Source organism: Geotrypetes seraphini, chromosome 2, assembly GCF_902459505.1.
Source record: "Geotrypetes seraphini chromosome 2, aGeoSer1.1, whole genome shotgun sequence".
NCBI classification, from domain to species: Eukaryota; Metazoa; Chordata; class Amphibia; order Gymnophiona; family Dermophiidae; genus Geotrypetes; species Geotrypetes seraphini.
The window spans coordinates 117,967,408-117,982,167 of record NC_047085.1 but is presented as its reverse complement, the minus strand read 5'-3'; the positions used below and the strand labels follow the sequence as shown (position 1 = coordinate 117,982,167).

At 40.6% G+C, this 14,760-nt stretch overlaps 1 protein-coding gene across 2 annotated transcripts in view; it reads left to right on the top strand.

Annotated features, from left to right (window-relative positions):
• Positions 1-14,760, top strand: part of RP1 (RP1 axonemal microtubule associated) — a 627,806-nt gene that overhangs the window by 310,577 nt on the left and 302,469 nt on the right. For both annotated transcript variants that reach the window (XM_033933654.1, XM_033933653.1), the window contains exons 21-22: positions 1,296-1,447; positions 10,309-10,463. In XM_033933654.1, the coding sequence (XP_033789545.1) occupies positions 1,296-1,447; positions 10,309-10,463 (307 nt within the window). The remainder of the gene's footprint in view (positions 1-1,295; positions 1,448-10,308; positions 10,464-14,760) is intronic.

Sequence of the window (14,760 nt, the reverse complement as noted above, 5' to 3'; positions counted from 1 at the left end):
GTCCACTAAGGCCCTCTTTTACTAAGCCGTGTTTTCTATCTCGGCCCAGGGGTTAATTATTTATAAAGCTTAATAGGTGCTGAAAACAAGCAATTAGCATTTCATATCTGGCTTAAATTAAAATGAATTGGTTGGTAGGTACTTACCGTAATTCGGTATTTATTTAATTCGTTTTATAGCCTGTTTTCCCCAGGAGCCCAGAACGAGTTACAATGCATACACAGTAGTACTTAAGACATTTGACAACTTGGCTAACATTAGGCAGGGGAATATTAGACTGGATATAGGATGAGTCCCAGGCGGCTCCGCGATACTTGGTACGCCATGTCATGAGCAGTTAGGGTCTTAAGTCGGGAGCATGCTGGTTCTAGAATAGGATTGTTGTTACTGCTTTCCAGAAGGGTAACAGGCCATTTATTGCTCTGATGGCAGGGGACAGCTGGTTCCACAGTTTTGGCACGCTGTGGGAGTATGATTGTTTCCGCTCCATTTCCATGTGGAGGCAATTCACTGATAGATTGCACAGCAGGAGTTCAAGTTAGGATCGGAGCGACCTCCATGGGTAGTAGATGGGGAGCTTCCCCGCCACGTAGTGGGGAGGTTGTGCCGTGGAGTCGTTTGAAGGCTATCATCAGCTGTTTGAAGATAGTTCACTTTTGTATTGGTAGTCAGCGTGTACCTAAGGTTCAGGCGCCTACCGGTGCCTAAATCCCCTTTAAGTGCCACTAGACACAATTCTATAAACAGCGCCTATATTTTAGGTGCTGTTTATAGAATTGGGGCCTTGGTTTATGTTCGGTTATACTTGCATTTTCTTGTTCTTTATATGTTTTGCTAATTGATTCAGGGTTCTTAATAGTTTGGGGGTAGACATATTTTATGCTTTTTCCTTTTATATGGTTTATTTTTATGTCCAAAGGACTCCATAAAAAATTAGAAGAAACGTTTGGAAAAATTGACAATTCAGAAAATACAAAGAACTGTGCTGTAAGGCTTCAACAATATCTCTCTTCTTAAACTGAGTTCTAATAAACATTAAAAATAATTCTGAAGTCTTAAAAGAAGTACTTTTAAATTGTACAGAATATATGAGATAAAATTGAGGAAATGTAATGAAGCAGAAAATACAAAAAAGTAAAGCTACCTCATAGAAACAGAGATATGTAATAAACATAAACATTTATTGTATAAAGAAGTTATAAAGGTAAGCAAGGCGTTTAAAGATATGTTTTTGTCTTATAGCATTGAGAAAATTCCTTTATATTTTCTTCTCTGGTCTTCATATGTTGCTGCAGTTATAAAGTATCAGGTGTATATTTACACTGGACATTTGGAGCAAGCGGAGACAGATGCTCCAATCTACATGTGTATCCATGGAGAAAGAGGAGACTCAGGAATGAGACTGCTACATAAATCTGACCTGCCATTAAAATTCCAAAGAGGACAGGTACATTTGCACAATTACTGCTTTTTCTTATGTAATGATGAAAGGACAGATATTCTGAGATCTTCAGGAAAATGTCTCCTCCAAAAAGCAATATAAAAATGTGGAGGGGCATAATCGAAAGAGACGTCTAAGTCCGTTTTTGTCCGTCGTAAGTCATCCAAAGTAAAACACAGCTTAGGACACATTTTTGAAAAATACATCCAAATTTATTTTCGTTTCGAAAATCGTCTAAGTATACGTCTTGCCAATCTGATCGTCCAAGTAGCTAAATCGTCCATCTGTATATCACATTTTCGTCCAACTTTTCGTCCAAGTCAAAAATGCCTAGAACAAGCCCTGTTAAACGTGGGAGGGGTCTGTAAAGTGATGGATTGAACACCCAGACATGGCACCTAAATAGTGGGGTATCTTACAGGGCATGGTTGTGAACTTCACAAAAAGGGTGCCATGTCTTCTCCTCACTACAGCTCCCTTATAGGTCATGGTGAGCCCCCCAAACCACCTTTAGAATCCCCTGGACCCACTTATCTACCATCCCAATAGCCCTTATGGCTGCAGGAGCCATTTATATGCCAGCAAAAAAAGGGTTTTGTGGGTGTATAGGGGAGTGCACATGTTTCAGTATCAATGCAGTGATTACAGGGGCTTATGGGCATGGGGCCTCCTCTTCATGGGTCCCTAACCCACCCCCAAGACGGCTTAAGCTGCCTCTGTGCAGGACGATTAGGCTTTCCTATGCCAGGCGGCCAGGTGATGATGGTCTGGAGGCTGAATTTTAAAGGTGCGATTACGATTTTTATGGGGTTGGGGGGGGGTCGGTGATCACTGGGGTAATGTGTGGGAGTCTGTATTATGTGTTTGCAGTGCTTATTTGGTGACTTTAGGTGGGTTTTTGTGACTTAGACTTCCAAAAAGCCTTTGACAAGGTACCCCATGAACGCCTACTTCGAAAACTGAAGAACCATGGGGTGGAAGGAAACGTGCACAGATGGATCAAGAATTGGTTGGCAGGTAGGAAGCAGAGGGTAGGAGTGAAGGACCACTACTCGGACAGGAGGAGGGTTACGAGTAGTGTTCTGCAGGGGTCGGTGCTTGGACCACTGCTATTCAATCTAGAAACAGGGACGAAGTGCGAAGTAATAAAATTCACAGATGACACCAAACTATTTAATGGGGCTAGGACTACAGAAGACTGCGAAGATTTACAAAGGGACCTCAACAAACTAGGGGAGTGGGCAACGAGATGGCAGACGAAGTTCAATGTAAAGAAATGTAAAGTCTTGCACATAGGAAACAGAAACCCGAGGTATAGCTACACGATGGGAGGGCTGTCATTGAATGAGAGTACCCAAGAAAGGGACTTGGGGGGTAATAGTGAACGAGACAATGAAGCCGTCGGCACAGTGCACAGCAGCCGCTAAGAAAGCGAATAGAATGCTAGGTATAATCAAAAAGGTATTACAACCAGAACGAAAGAAGTTATCCTGCCGTTGTATCGAGCGATGGTGCGCCCGTATCTGGAGTACTGCGTCCAATATTGGTCGCCGTACCTAAAGAAGGATATGGCGATACTCGAGAGGGTTCAGAAAAGAGCGACACGCTTGATAAAAGGTATGGAAAACCTTTCATACGCTGAAAGATTGGAGAAACTGGGTCTCTTTTCCCTGGAGAAGTGGAGACTTAGAGGGGATATGATAGAGACTTACAAGATCATGAAGGGCATAGAGAAAGTGGAGAGGGACAAATTCATCAAACTTTCAAAAACTACAAGAACGAGAGGGCATTCAGAAAAATTAAAAGGGGACAGATTCAGAACCAATGCGAGGAAGTTCTTCGCCCAAAGGGTGGTGGACACCTGAAATGCGCTTCTAGAGGGCGTGATAGGACAGAGTATGGTTTGGGGGTTCAAGAAGGGATTGGATGATTTCCTGAAGGAAAAGGGGATAGAAGGGTATAGATAGAGGATTACTATACAGGTCCTGGACCTGATGGGCCGCCACGTGAGCAGACTTCTGGGCATGATGGACCTCTGGTCTGACCCAGCAGAGGCATTACTTATATGTTCTTATGTCTAAGTCACAACGTCCAAGTTCCGTCGATCCTGTGCTGTATAACTTTCGGTTATACATGCTGTACGACTAAGTCTAAGCCGGCCCATATTCCGCTCAACTCCTGCCCTCGATACTCCTCCTGAAATGCCCCGTTTATCTTTGGTCGTTCATCGGCACTATGAAGGCCTAGGTTGTTTAGAAATACGTCCAAAACCCGTTTTTATTATTGGCACTTGGACGTATTTTGACAATGTTCATCCAAGTGCCGACTTAGGCTGGTTTTTGGACGTTTTTCTCTTTCGATTATGAGCCCCATTGAGTTTAACAATTTAGGGACCCTTTTATTAATCATTGCTATAAAGTGGGCTTTGCTATCCTCAGCATGGGTCTTTACCACATGCTAAAGCCACTTTTAGCACTGCTGGGAAATGGCTGATTTTTCTATTTTGCCAACAAAGGCCATATGTTAATTCTCGTATTAGTGCATGGCCATGAGCACTTACAGATACCTATTTTTTAGGCAGTAAGGACATAAGAACATAAGAGTTACCATACTGGGACAGACCGAAGATCCATCAAGCCCAGTATCCTGTTTTCAACAGTGGCCAATCCATGTCACAAGTACCTAGCAAGATCCCAAGGAGAAAAACAGATTTTATGCTGTTAGGAACAGGCAGTGGATTTCCACAAGCCATTTTAATAATGGCTTATGGACTTCTCTTTAGGAAATTATCCAAACCTTTTTTTAAACCCTGCTAAGCTAACTGCTTTCACCATATCCTCTGGCAACAAATTCCGGAGTTTAATTATATGCTGAGTGAAGAAATATTTTTTCCAGTTTTTTTTAAATCTATTACTTAGTAGTTTCATCGCGTGCCCCCTAATCCTAATATTTTTGAAAAGAATAAGCAAGTAATTCACATCTACTCGTTCCACTCCACTCAGTATTTTATAGACTTCTATCATATCTTCCCTCAGCTGTCTGTTCTAGCTAACTATGTGCTAATCGGTTAGCACATGGCAATGTCCACCCCGGCATTAAAAAATAAAAACTATTTTTTAGCACGTGGGTAGCACACAAGTGTACAAACACTACCATAGGATGCCTGAACATGCCCCATTGTAGTTCTTTTTAACCTGTGATAAGCATGTATTACTGCTTACTGCAGCTTAGTAAAAGGGCTCCTTAATAAACTATTAATATCAGGGTCGATATATATTTAGTAGGACTTTTGTGGGTAGGAGTGGTTCCTACCTGGATAACTCCCACTCACTGGTTTCATACTCATGTTTTCTGTGGCATTATTTAATCTAATCTAATCATGGCATTTCTATTCTACTTAACCAAAATTGGTTCAAGGCAGATTACAATAAATAAGATTAAATACAATAATCCCTTCTTAAACAAGCTAAATCAATAGAATACAAGCAGACTCAGACAAACTATTTATGAGGTAAATATAGTCATTTTTTATTGAATTATCTGGAAATTGGGACAGATTGCCATGGCACTAACCATGTAGCACTAGGGTGGTCCATAGGAGGTTTTAAGTCAAAGCTGGGAGTTACCTAGTTAAGTGCAATATTCAGTCCATTAAATGGGTGACTATATAGGCAGAGAGTGTGGCATAGTGGTTAGAGCTACAATCTCAACACCACAAGCTTGTGGGTTTAAACCCATGCTTCTCCTTGTGACCCTGGGCAAGTCACTTACCGGTAATCCTCCACTGCCTCAGATATATTAGATAAATTGTGAGCCTGCTGGGACAAATAGGAAAAATGCTTGAGTACCTGGTTTTTAATCTGTCTATTTTAAGTTCTTGTAAACCGTGTCGAGCTCCATTCTCATGGCGATGATGCGGTATATAAACTTAAGGTTTAGATTAGATTAGATTAGATTCTGAGCTCCTTTGGGAGGATGGGCTAAAAAATAAAGGGACCCTAGTATTAAGCTGTGTTAGATACTAACATGCATCTAATGTAGCTTTAAATGGAGTTTCGTGGAATGCACTCATGTGTCCTGTGGTAACTCCAAAATATGCACATGCTAACCGCGCACTAAAAAAATATTTTAACATAGTAAATGATGGCAGATAAAGACCTGAGTGGTCCATCCAGTCTGCCTAACTATACATGATCCATAAATTAATTTAGTTTAAATGGCCTTTTTCTTAGATATTTCTGGGCCAGAAACCCAGAGCCCTGCCCAGTAGTGTGCTTATTTTCCATCTACTGGAGTCTCCATCAAAGCTCACTCCAGTCCATCTTAACCATCCCAGCCATCAAAACCCTCCCCAGCCCGTCCTCAACTGAATGTCCATATACAGATATCTCTAATATGTTATTGAAATATTGGAGATATCGTTAAGAAAGAAATAGAAGTAAGAGAGGATGGCTCAAATGCAAGTAAATCAGCAATTATTTAGTTTTTCAGAAGAAAAAAGAACAGAACTGTCCATATACAGGAAACAGACTGTGCAAGCCTGTCCAGTATTGGCCTTAGTTTCTTCAAAGTATACCCATTATTTTTTGATTAGAGATCCTCTGTGTTCATCCCATGCTTGTTTGAACTCTGTCATCGTTTTCTTCTCCACCACCTCCCTCGGGAGCACATTCCATGTATCAACCACCCTCTCCGTAAAGAAGAATTTCCTAACATTACTCTTGAATCTACCACCCCTCAACTTCAAATGATACCCTCTGGTTTTACCATTTTCCTTTCTCTGGAATAGATTTTGTTCTACATTAATACCTTTGAAGTATTTGAACGTCTGAATCATATCTCTCCTGTCCCTTCTTTCCTCTAGGGTATACATATTCAGAGCTTCCAGTCTCTCCTCATATGTCTTCTGGTACAAACCTCCTACTATTTTCGTTGCCCTCCTCTGGACCGCTTCAAATCTTTTTATGTCCTTCGCCAGATACAAATCGAACACAATACTCCAAGTAGGGCCTCACCATCAATCTGTACAGGGACATCAATACCTTCTTTCTTCTACTGGTCACGCCTCTCTCTATACAGCCTAGCATCCTTCTGACAACAGCTACTGCCTTGTCACACTGTTTCTTTGCCTTTAGATCTTCAGACACTATCACCCCAAGGTCCCTCTCCCCATCCGTGTATATCAGCCTCTCACCTCCCAGCACATATGGTTCCTTCCGATTTCTAATCCCCAAATGCATTACTCTGCACTTCTTTGAATTTTTTTTTTTTTTTTTGATGGGGCGTGTAATGGGCCAGAGAAGTGACATTCTTCTGCTAACCAATTTTGTGCATCTACATTACTAACCAATTAGCACAAGAAAACAGCATGAGCCCTTACCACTTAAAAGACAGGTATCAAGCATTTATACCAATTGAATTCAGGTGTAAATCCTGGTGTGCAAATTGGGTACGGATACCTCAAGTTCTATAATATTGCAGGCATTTTAAGGGAATACCATTGACTCACCCATGTCACTCCCGTCGTTATGCCCCTTTTCAGATCTGTGCAGAAACATTTGGGTGATATTCTATAACTGGGTGTTTAACTGTAGTTCTGCACAGATCTGCTACTTTTTGGGCCATTTTGGTGCCTTGTTTCCATTATAACATTTTTCTGCACAGAAAAATCGGCACAGAAATAGTGTATAACAGTCGTCAATAGTGCCATATAAATAGTAAAATTTAAGGGATAATGAATAGGCCACTGAATCTAAGTTGGCTAGCTGACAATGACACATAAGAGAGAGGCAATGACAAGAGGTAGAGTTGGGTACCATCAGTGGCGCAGCGAGGGTAGGAGGCATCTGGGGTGGTGTTGTCCCCCATGCCCTACTCTCCATCCCCCTGCTCCTTCCCCCACCCCCATCACTCTTGTGCCCTCCCTTCCCTCAATACATCTTTTAATGTTCGCCAGAATGAGCAGCTTCTCCAACCTGTTGCTCATGCTGGCGCTGGCTTTCTCCCTGATGTCATTTCCTGGCCCCGCTAACAGGAAGTGATTTCAGAGGGAAACTAGGCTGGCACGAGCAGCAGGCCGGAGAAGTTGCTCACACTTGCAAAGATTTAAAGAGGTATGAGGGGAAGGGAGGATGCGGGAGTGAGCATGGCATGGGGGTGGGTGGGGCGGAGAGATGCTTGCAGCCCTACCAAGATGGCGCACAGGGTGGTCCACCCCCCTTACTATGCCACTGGGTGCCATCATCATGTGAGTGGCATTTAAAGTTGAGACTTGGTCTGTCACCAAGAAAGGCCCCATTGCTGCCCACAAGTACTTTTGAAAATAGACCTTACACATTACTCTTCTGAGTACTCAGAGAGAGAGAGGTTTGCAGAGGTCAGTGGGGTTAGAGATATGGATTTCTTTTCCAAGGAAGTAAATTTGATGAATTTACACCTGCTTCACTTCCACTTCTGTGGATTTTGCCATGACGACAACATTTCTTTAAAACTAGATCTAGATATACTATTACTACTATTAATTATTTCTAGAGTGCTACCAGATATATGCAGCATTGTACAGAGTCATGAAGGAGTCAGTCCTTGCTCAAGAGTTTACAATCTAAACATATAAATCTGCAATGTTAGTGCATGGAGCTTAATAACAGTACAAACTGCTTTAACTTTTTCATTTTTTGACACATGTGCTAAGGCTCAAGCAGGTGTTGCAAACAGAGTAAAGGGCTAAAGGGAAATGTATGGAGAATATTCTCTTAAGTTCTGCACATCACATTTTGTCTGGTCTGCAAGACAAAGGGCTGCCAGAATTACAGAAAGCCTGAATCTTCTTGTGCTTTGATCTTTCTATTTAGCTTCTGTGTGTTGTCATCTATTAAGGACAACAAATAGTTAACTCTGAGGCTTTCTTAGCATTGGCCATTTGCCCTCTGATCAGGCCCCTGTCTTCCTTTCCACCTAATATCTGTGTGTTTTCCCTAGCTGTAAAGTAGTAAATAGCACCTGGAATACTTCTTTCCCACAAACCCAGTTCTAGTTGTATGCTTCCTTTCCCATGGAGAGCAGTAAATTAGGTTATGAGACATAGGCCTCAGAATTGTGGACATCCTGATGCCTCAAACCTGCAGAAACCTGATTTATTTTCTGCATGACCCCCCCCCCCCCCCCCCCACTAATTAGAGATACCCATTATCTCTTATCTTGGGAAAACTATGTGTATGTTTGTACCCCCCAATAAAATCAGAAAAGGTATCCATTATTGTCAGAAATACTGTCAGATTTTAGCAGTTAGCAGAGCACCTGCCTTTTGAAAGGAAAGTGAGAAGCTTTATGACTGACACTAAAATGTCAGAAAAGGATAATTGCCATCCTCCATAGCAACCAATAGGAAAAGTACTGAATAAAATAAAGCCATGGCCCAGGCTCAAGGGGGATTTCTTATTGGCTCCTGCATGGACTTTGTCTACCTATGGAGTCTGACAGAAATTCCCCAGTAAACGCTCTGTGTGTTCATGTATGAATGATAAGACTTCTTTCTCTCTGAGTGTATAGATTTCTTGTTTAGAGTCAGGGACTCAGGTCACTGCTAACTTCAGCCTGCCATTTTATCTTTAGGGTAATATGTAGATTTCAGCTGAATGCCTCTGCTTGCTTCTACTAAGACAGATGTAAGAATGTGTCTCTTCCTGTCATATTGTTTCCCTTTCTCCTTCTTTTCCTGTATTAGAGTGGGCCCAGCATAATAGTGCCTTGCTGTGAGTTAGAATTTTGCCATAGGAATTCTCTGACACCTATATATTTTATTTTTGTACCCAGATTTTACCCTTACTTGTGCAAGTATATTTATTCTGTCTATGACCTGTGGTGATAAGATTTCCTTTTTGCTTGTACATTTTCTATAAGATACATTGTTCACTGTGTTCGTGTGGGATATTCAGAGCTTCTGAAAAATAAAGTTTTTCAGAGAGACAAGATTGTGGTCATTGTCTGTGCATAGATACATGTTAGTGTACGTGAGCTCTTTGGGCAATTGGGAAGGATAGTGATAGTTGCAAGGTGTAATAACCTTACAGCAATCGTCAGATTTGATAGAAAATCTGCATATTTATCAATGCACATCCCTGAGAGAGATGCAGTCATATTTATGAAATTTATTTCCCCTCTGCTTTAAAGTGAATCTGCAATGTTCAAATCCAAATCCCGAATAACAGCAAGGTAATGAACACTTTAAATATTCTTAAAGGCCTCAGCCCCACCACTCCTCTGCTACATATATCTTGATAACGTGAAGAATTACGTGGTTCTCATCACAGGCCTACGAATAGTACTTATAGTCTTTCATTTAATTTTAATATACTTTTATATTTAAAACTGTATTAGCACCATTTACAACTTAAAGCCACTTATCTTTAAAGCTGACATGACTCAGGAGGGACGACCCGACATGTTTCGCACCCCCGTGCTTTATCAAAGGTCTCCCGCAGCCTTCCCCTGTCATCCGACTCATTGTAAGTTATGTGAGAGTTCATTGCCTTGCTGTTATTCGGGATTTGGATTTGAACATTGATGATTGCTGATATCATTCCAAATTTAATATATTTGAAAAATTTTACATCATTATTAATGAGCTTAAAGAGAATCTGCCCATCTTTGTCATTATTTCTTTCCACCTTTAGTTCATTTCTTATATGCCTGTGAATAATCTTGATTTGAAGGGTTCTGTCTTGCCACTTATAGAGTAACATGTCCTTCCAAGTAAAATTTTCAGAAATGGTTGACAAAGACTGGTCTGTTTTATTTTTTTCTGTTTCCTTTATGGTCGTTTGCTCACTTTTCCTATCATGCAGTAATAAGTGACTGTTTATTCCTAGGTTGATATGTTTCGGATAGAAGCAGTGTCTCTTGGGAAGCTACAGAAGGTTCTTTTGCGCTGCGAGGCCAATAAAAAATCACAGTACTGGTACTGTGAGAAAGTAGTCATCAGGGAACCAGGCAAGGACTCAGAGTACATCTTTAACTGTGAAAGGTAAATATTTTTATATTAATGTGATATGAAATGCATATGATAAGAGTCTCTGAGGGCTATCTGCCCTTTCAAAGGCACTAGGAAGAAGTCATAGCCAACAAATATCTAATTTATTCACCTTTCACAAGAGATAGTAGGGAATATGTCCACTATTCTGTTCACAGACGAACACCACCTATTACTATGGCGATTGTTTTATTTAATTGTTTTCTGGAAAGAATTTACACTTCTCCCTCCGTATTCTTGGTTTCAGCAATCACGGTTTCAATTATTCACGGTTTTTAGCTTGATAGCTCCTCCCCCAAATTATGTCACCTTGCATAGAGAAATCGCTGATTCCAAGCGTTTACAGAGAAAATCGCCGATTCCAAACACTTTCTTCACCGTGTTTTGCCTCTCCTTCAGGAACAGGCCAGGTCTCCCACCATGTTATTTGCAGTTTCACCATATTCACAATGGCTTTTAATAGAAAACAGTGAATAACATATGAAAAAGTTATTCACAGTTTTTCTGTATTCACGGGTCTGTTAATCCCCTATCACAGCAAATACGGAGGGAGAATTGTATAAAAAGCTTTACTATTTTCTATCACAGTGCCAAATGAAGAGAGAGGTTTCAGGCCCAGAATGAACTAAATCCTTTCTATCACATTGCTTGAAGGGTTAATCAGGAAAACCTAGACAAAAATAATGCTATGTAAACAAGTTCCAAACTGAGCCCTTTTTTTCATATAAAATTTCAAGAAATGTTGCAGCATTACATTTCTTTCTACCAAACAGGACTTGATGGGAAAAAGAAATGATCACGGTATAGAACAGGAAGCAGTCTCTCGCAGGGCAATCGATAATGGGCTGTTAAAACTGAACCATTCAAAGATACCACATTATTTAATTCAGTTAAATTGTTTGTTCCTCTAAATATCTGCCTTCATAAACACACCTACGAGTTGGCACTTCCTGCAATAACTCGTAACCTTTTCACTAACTAGTATGCAGGAGAACATTTCTCTTCCTGCAAAGCTCAAAAAAGTACTTCATTCGCCCCAAATCATTCTGTCCTTGACATAAACAATGGTGAATAATCCCTAAGAGCAATTGTTGACCAAGCAAATACTCAGGAGATACCTGGAATAAGAAAAATAATTTATTTCGGAATGGCCAAAAATGATATAGGGCATACAGGTGCTGTAAATATTTTGTTGATATTAGAGGGGTTTTATAGTTAAACCTCCCCTTCACCACCTTCTATGTACAAAGTAATTCATACAATTCTTCCCGGCCCTCAGAAGTGCCACCAAATGTTCAACAACTTTCATAACATTTGGCTTTATGCACCCAATCGTCACCGGGTCGTTTTTTATAAAGATTTGTGCATATTATATAAATAATTAGTTAAATAATTTAGTTATAAGAGTGGTACTTAGCTTGGGTAGTGAATCTGGAGGGATAGAAACGCCAACATGTTTCACCCATAGGGGGTTTCCTCAGGGCAATAATCCCTACAATGCTGAAATGTTAGAGAGATAGTATATATTTTCTTATAAGAGAATAACCTTAGTCTTGCATTGTAGGGATTATTGCCCTGAGGAAACCCCCTATGGGTGAAACATGTTGGTGTTTCTATCCCTCCAGATTCACTACCCAAGCTAAGTACCACTCTTATAACTAAATTATTTAACTAATTATTTATATAATATGCACAAATCTTTATAAAAAAAACGACCCGGTGACGATTGGGTGCATAAAGCCAAATGTTATGAAAATTGTTGAACATTTGGTGGCACTTCTGAGGGCCGGGAAGAATTGTATGAATTACTTTGCACATAGAAGGTGGTGAAGGGGAGGTTTAACTATAAAACCCCTCTAATATCATATTATTTGACACTTCTAATTAACTGTTATTTCAAGCCACGGGCCAATTTACCAGTAAATATTTTGTTAGCACCCTCCTTTCTGCCTACAGGCAGATACACAGTTTCTCATTCGGGATCTGGCATCCCTCTGCCCCAAGCATATTTGCTACTGGAGCATATTTGGACTGAGCTGTACTGCAATTATGACATGCTTGGATTCTTTTTCACCTTTGTCCTACTGTACTATGTGCCGTATTTACCATATTATGTTTGCCACACCGTCTGCCATGCTGTTCCATGTCTTCTATGCTGTGTTGCATCACGCACGCTTGCTTTACCAAGCATACTATTTCTCACCACACCATATTTGTCATATTAGGTTTTACTAGGGTTACCAGATTTTACGTTAATAAAATCCGGACCTCTAGACCCGCCCCCGGAGAACTGCCCAGTTTTACCCATCTCCATCCTGTTACGCCCCCAGCTCTGCCCTCAGCCCCGACCCCGCTGCCTGTTCGTCAGGCAGGAAGGCATCGGCACATGCGTGTGATGACACTGCGCTGCATCCACATGGATGCCCCCTCCCGAGGCAATTTCTTTTCGAAACCCAGACAAAGTGCCGGGTTTTGAAAAGCCGACCAGACCCCTGGACATGTCCGGGGAAATCCAGACGTCTAGTAACCCTATGTTTTACTATGCTTTGTTAACTATGTTTGCCATCTGTCAGACAATGTCTTGCTTTGTCCTACCATACTATGTCTGAGAGTGTGGCGCAGGTGCCATTCTGCAAGGATCTGATCTGGAAATTGCGAAGTGCCTTATGATTTTATTCTTAAATATCTTAACAGACTGGAAACAGGTTTTGCGACATGAAATATTTTTCTTTCTTGATTTGAGCACTATTTTAATATTTAAATTATTAGGATTTAAAACTGCTTGATTATTTATTTAATTTGGAGTTTTGAGGACAAACTTGATTATTTATTTAATTGTGGGATTTAAAAACTGTTGTTTCTCTAGAACTGAACACAGACTTATTATTTATTGGGAATTTACTTTAAGAACTGTTTGACTATAGTACAGTGTAACTCTTCTGTCTTCTAACCTAGCCCCCCTCCCCCACATAAAAAAGCCCAATTCTTCTGACTAACTCTTGTCTTTCATACTGCAAGCAAGGTTAATTTATTTTATTTTACATAGTCAGACCAGAAAGCAGTTTAAGGCTTAATCTGTAGTTGAAGATTATAGCACAGAAGCTGCTAGCTAGATTTATTGGGACTATTTAGATTTTTTTAAAAAAAAGGGAAAAAGGTAGATTCAGCAGAAATTGTATCATAGTGTTTCAATTTCTAGGCCCTGCTATACAACTGCTGATAGGAATCTTGGCGAGTCACTGGGACTTTAGCCTAATAATCAAGAAGTTTCAGTCAATCCCAATTCCAGCCAACCAAGATGAGTTTCATTCAGTGCAATCATTGTGGTGCTTTAGTTTCCAGGCACACCATCTGGAGACTCAAGGCTTGCTCCATCTGTCTTCAACTTGCAAGTATCAAAGAGGAGCTCTGTACACTTAAGTAGGAATTAGAAGCTATTAAAGCAGCTGCAATCACCCCACACAAATATTCTAATTTACCACCACTGCCCCAAAGAATAAAACAACCCAGGAATAAATGGATCACAGTTGGTTCAGGTAGACTGCGACATGTAACAGAAACTTTCACCTTCACAATTGCTGCCCCTAAAGAATCCTTTTGCTCCATTAGAGCATTGTGATGCTCAAGATTAAAGAACTGAGGAGGAACCAGAACCAGTGAAGATCACTTGTGAAGTAAAGCACCCCCCAATGCACATATAAAAAAGCTCAAACTGGGAAAGTATTGCTGCTAGGGGATTCCATCATCAGCGGGATTAACCTTGGAACACAGGACAAGGAACTCAAAATAGTGAAATGCCTTCCGGGATCCTCAGCCACCAGGAATGCCAGACAAATACTGCATGTAATTAGGGAAGAAACAAATAATTTGAACCCTGATATTATTATCCACCTCGGAACAAATGACCTGGCCAACAATAAGCAACTTACAATGCAGAAAGCTTTTCGGGAGCTTCGGTTGTGGATAAAACCTTTTGTACAGACTGTAGCTTTTTCAGAAGTATTGCCTACTTATGGAAAGAGAGAGGAAAGAGTACAAGATACTGAGACCTTCAATAGGTGGCTCAAAGCCTGGTGTCATCAAGAAGGTTTAGTACATAGGAGGATGGGGCAATACATGGAAAAACAAGAGACTATATTATAATGATGGGCTGCATCTTATCATGGCAGGAAAAAGAATATGTTTCTAGGCATTTAAACTAGAAGGTGGGGGTGGCGTATGTAAGGAGGTTACTTCCGGTGACCACCCCCAGCAAAAGACAAGATTTGATGATAATAAAGAAAGCAATGAA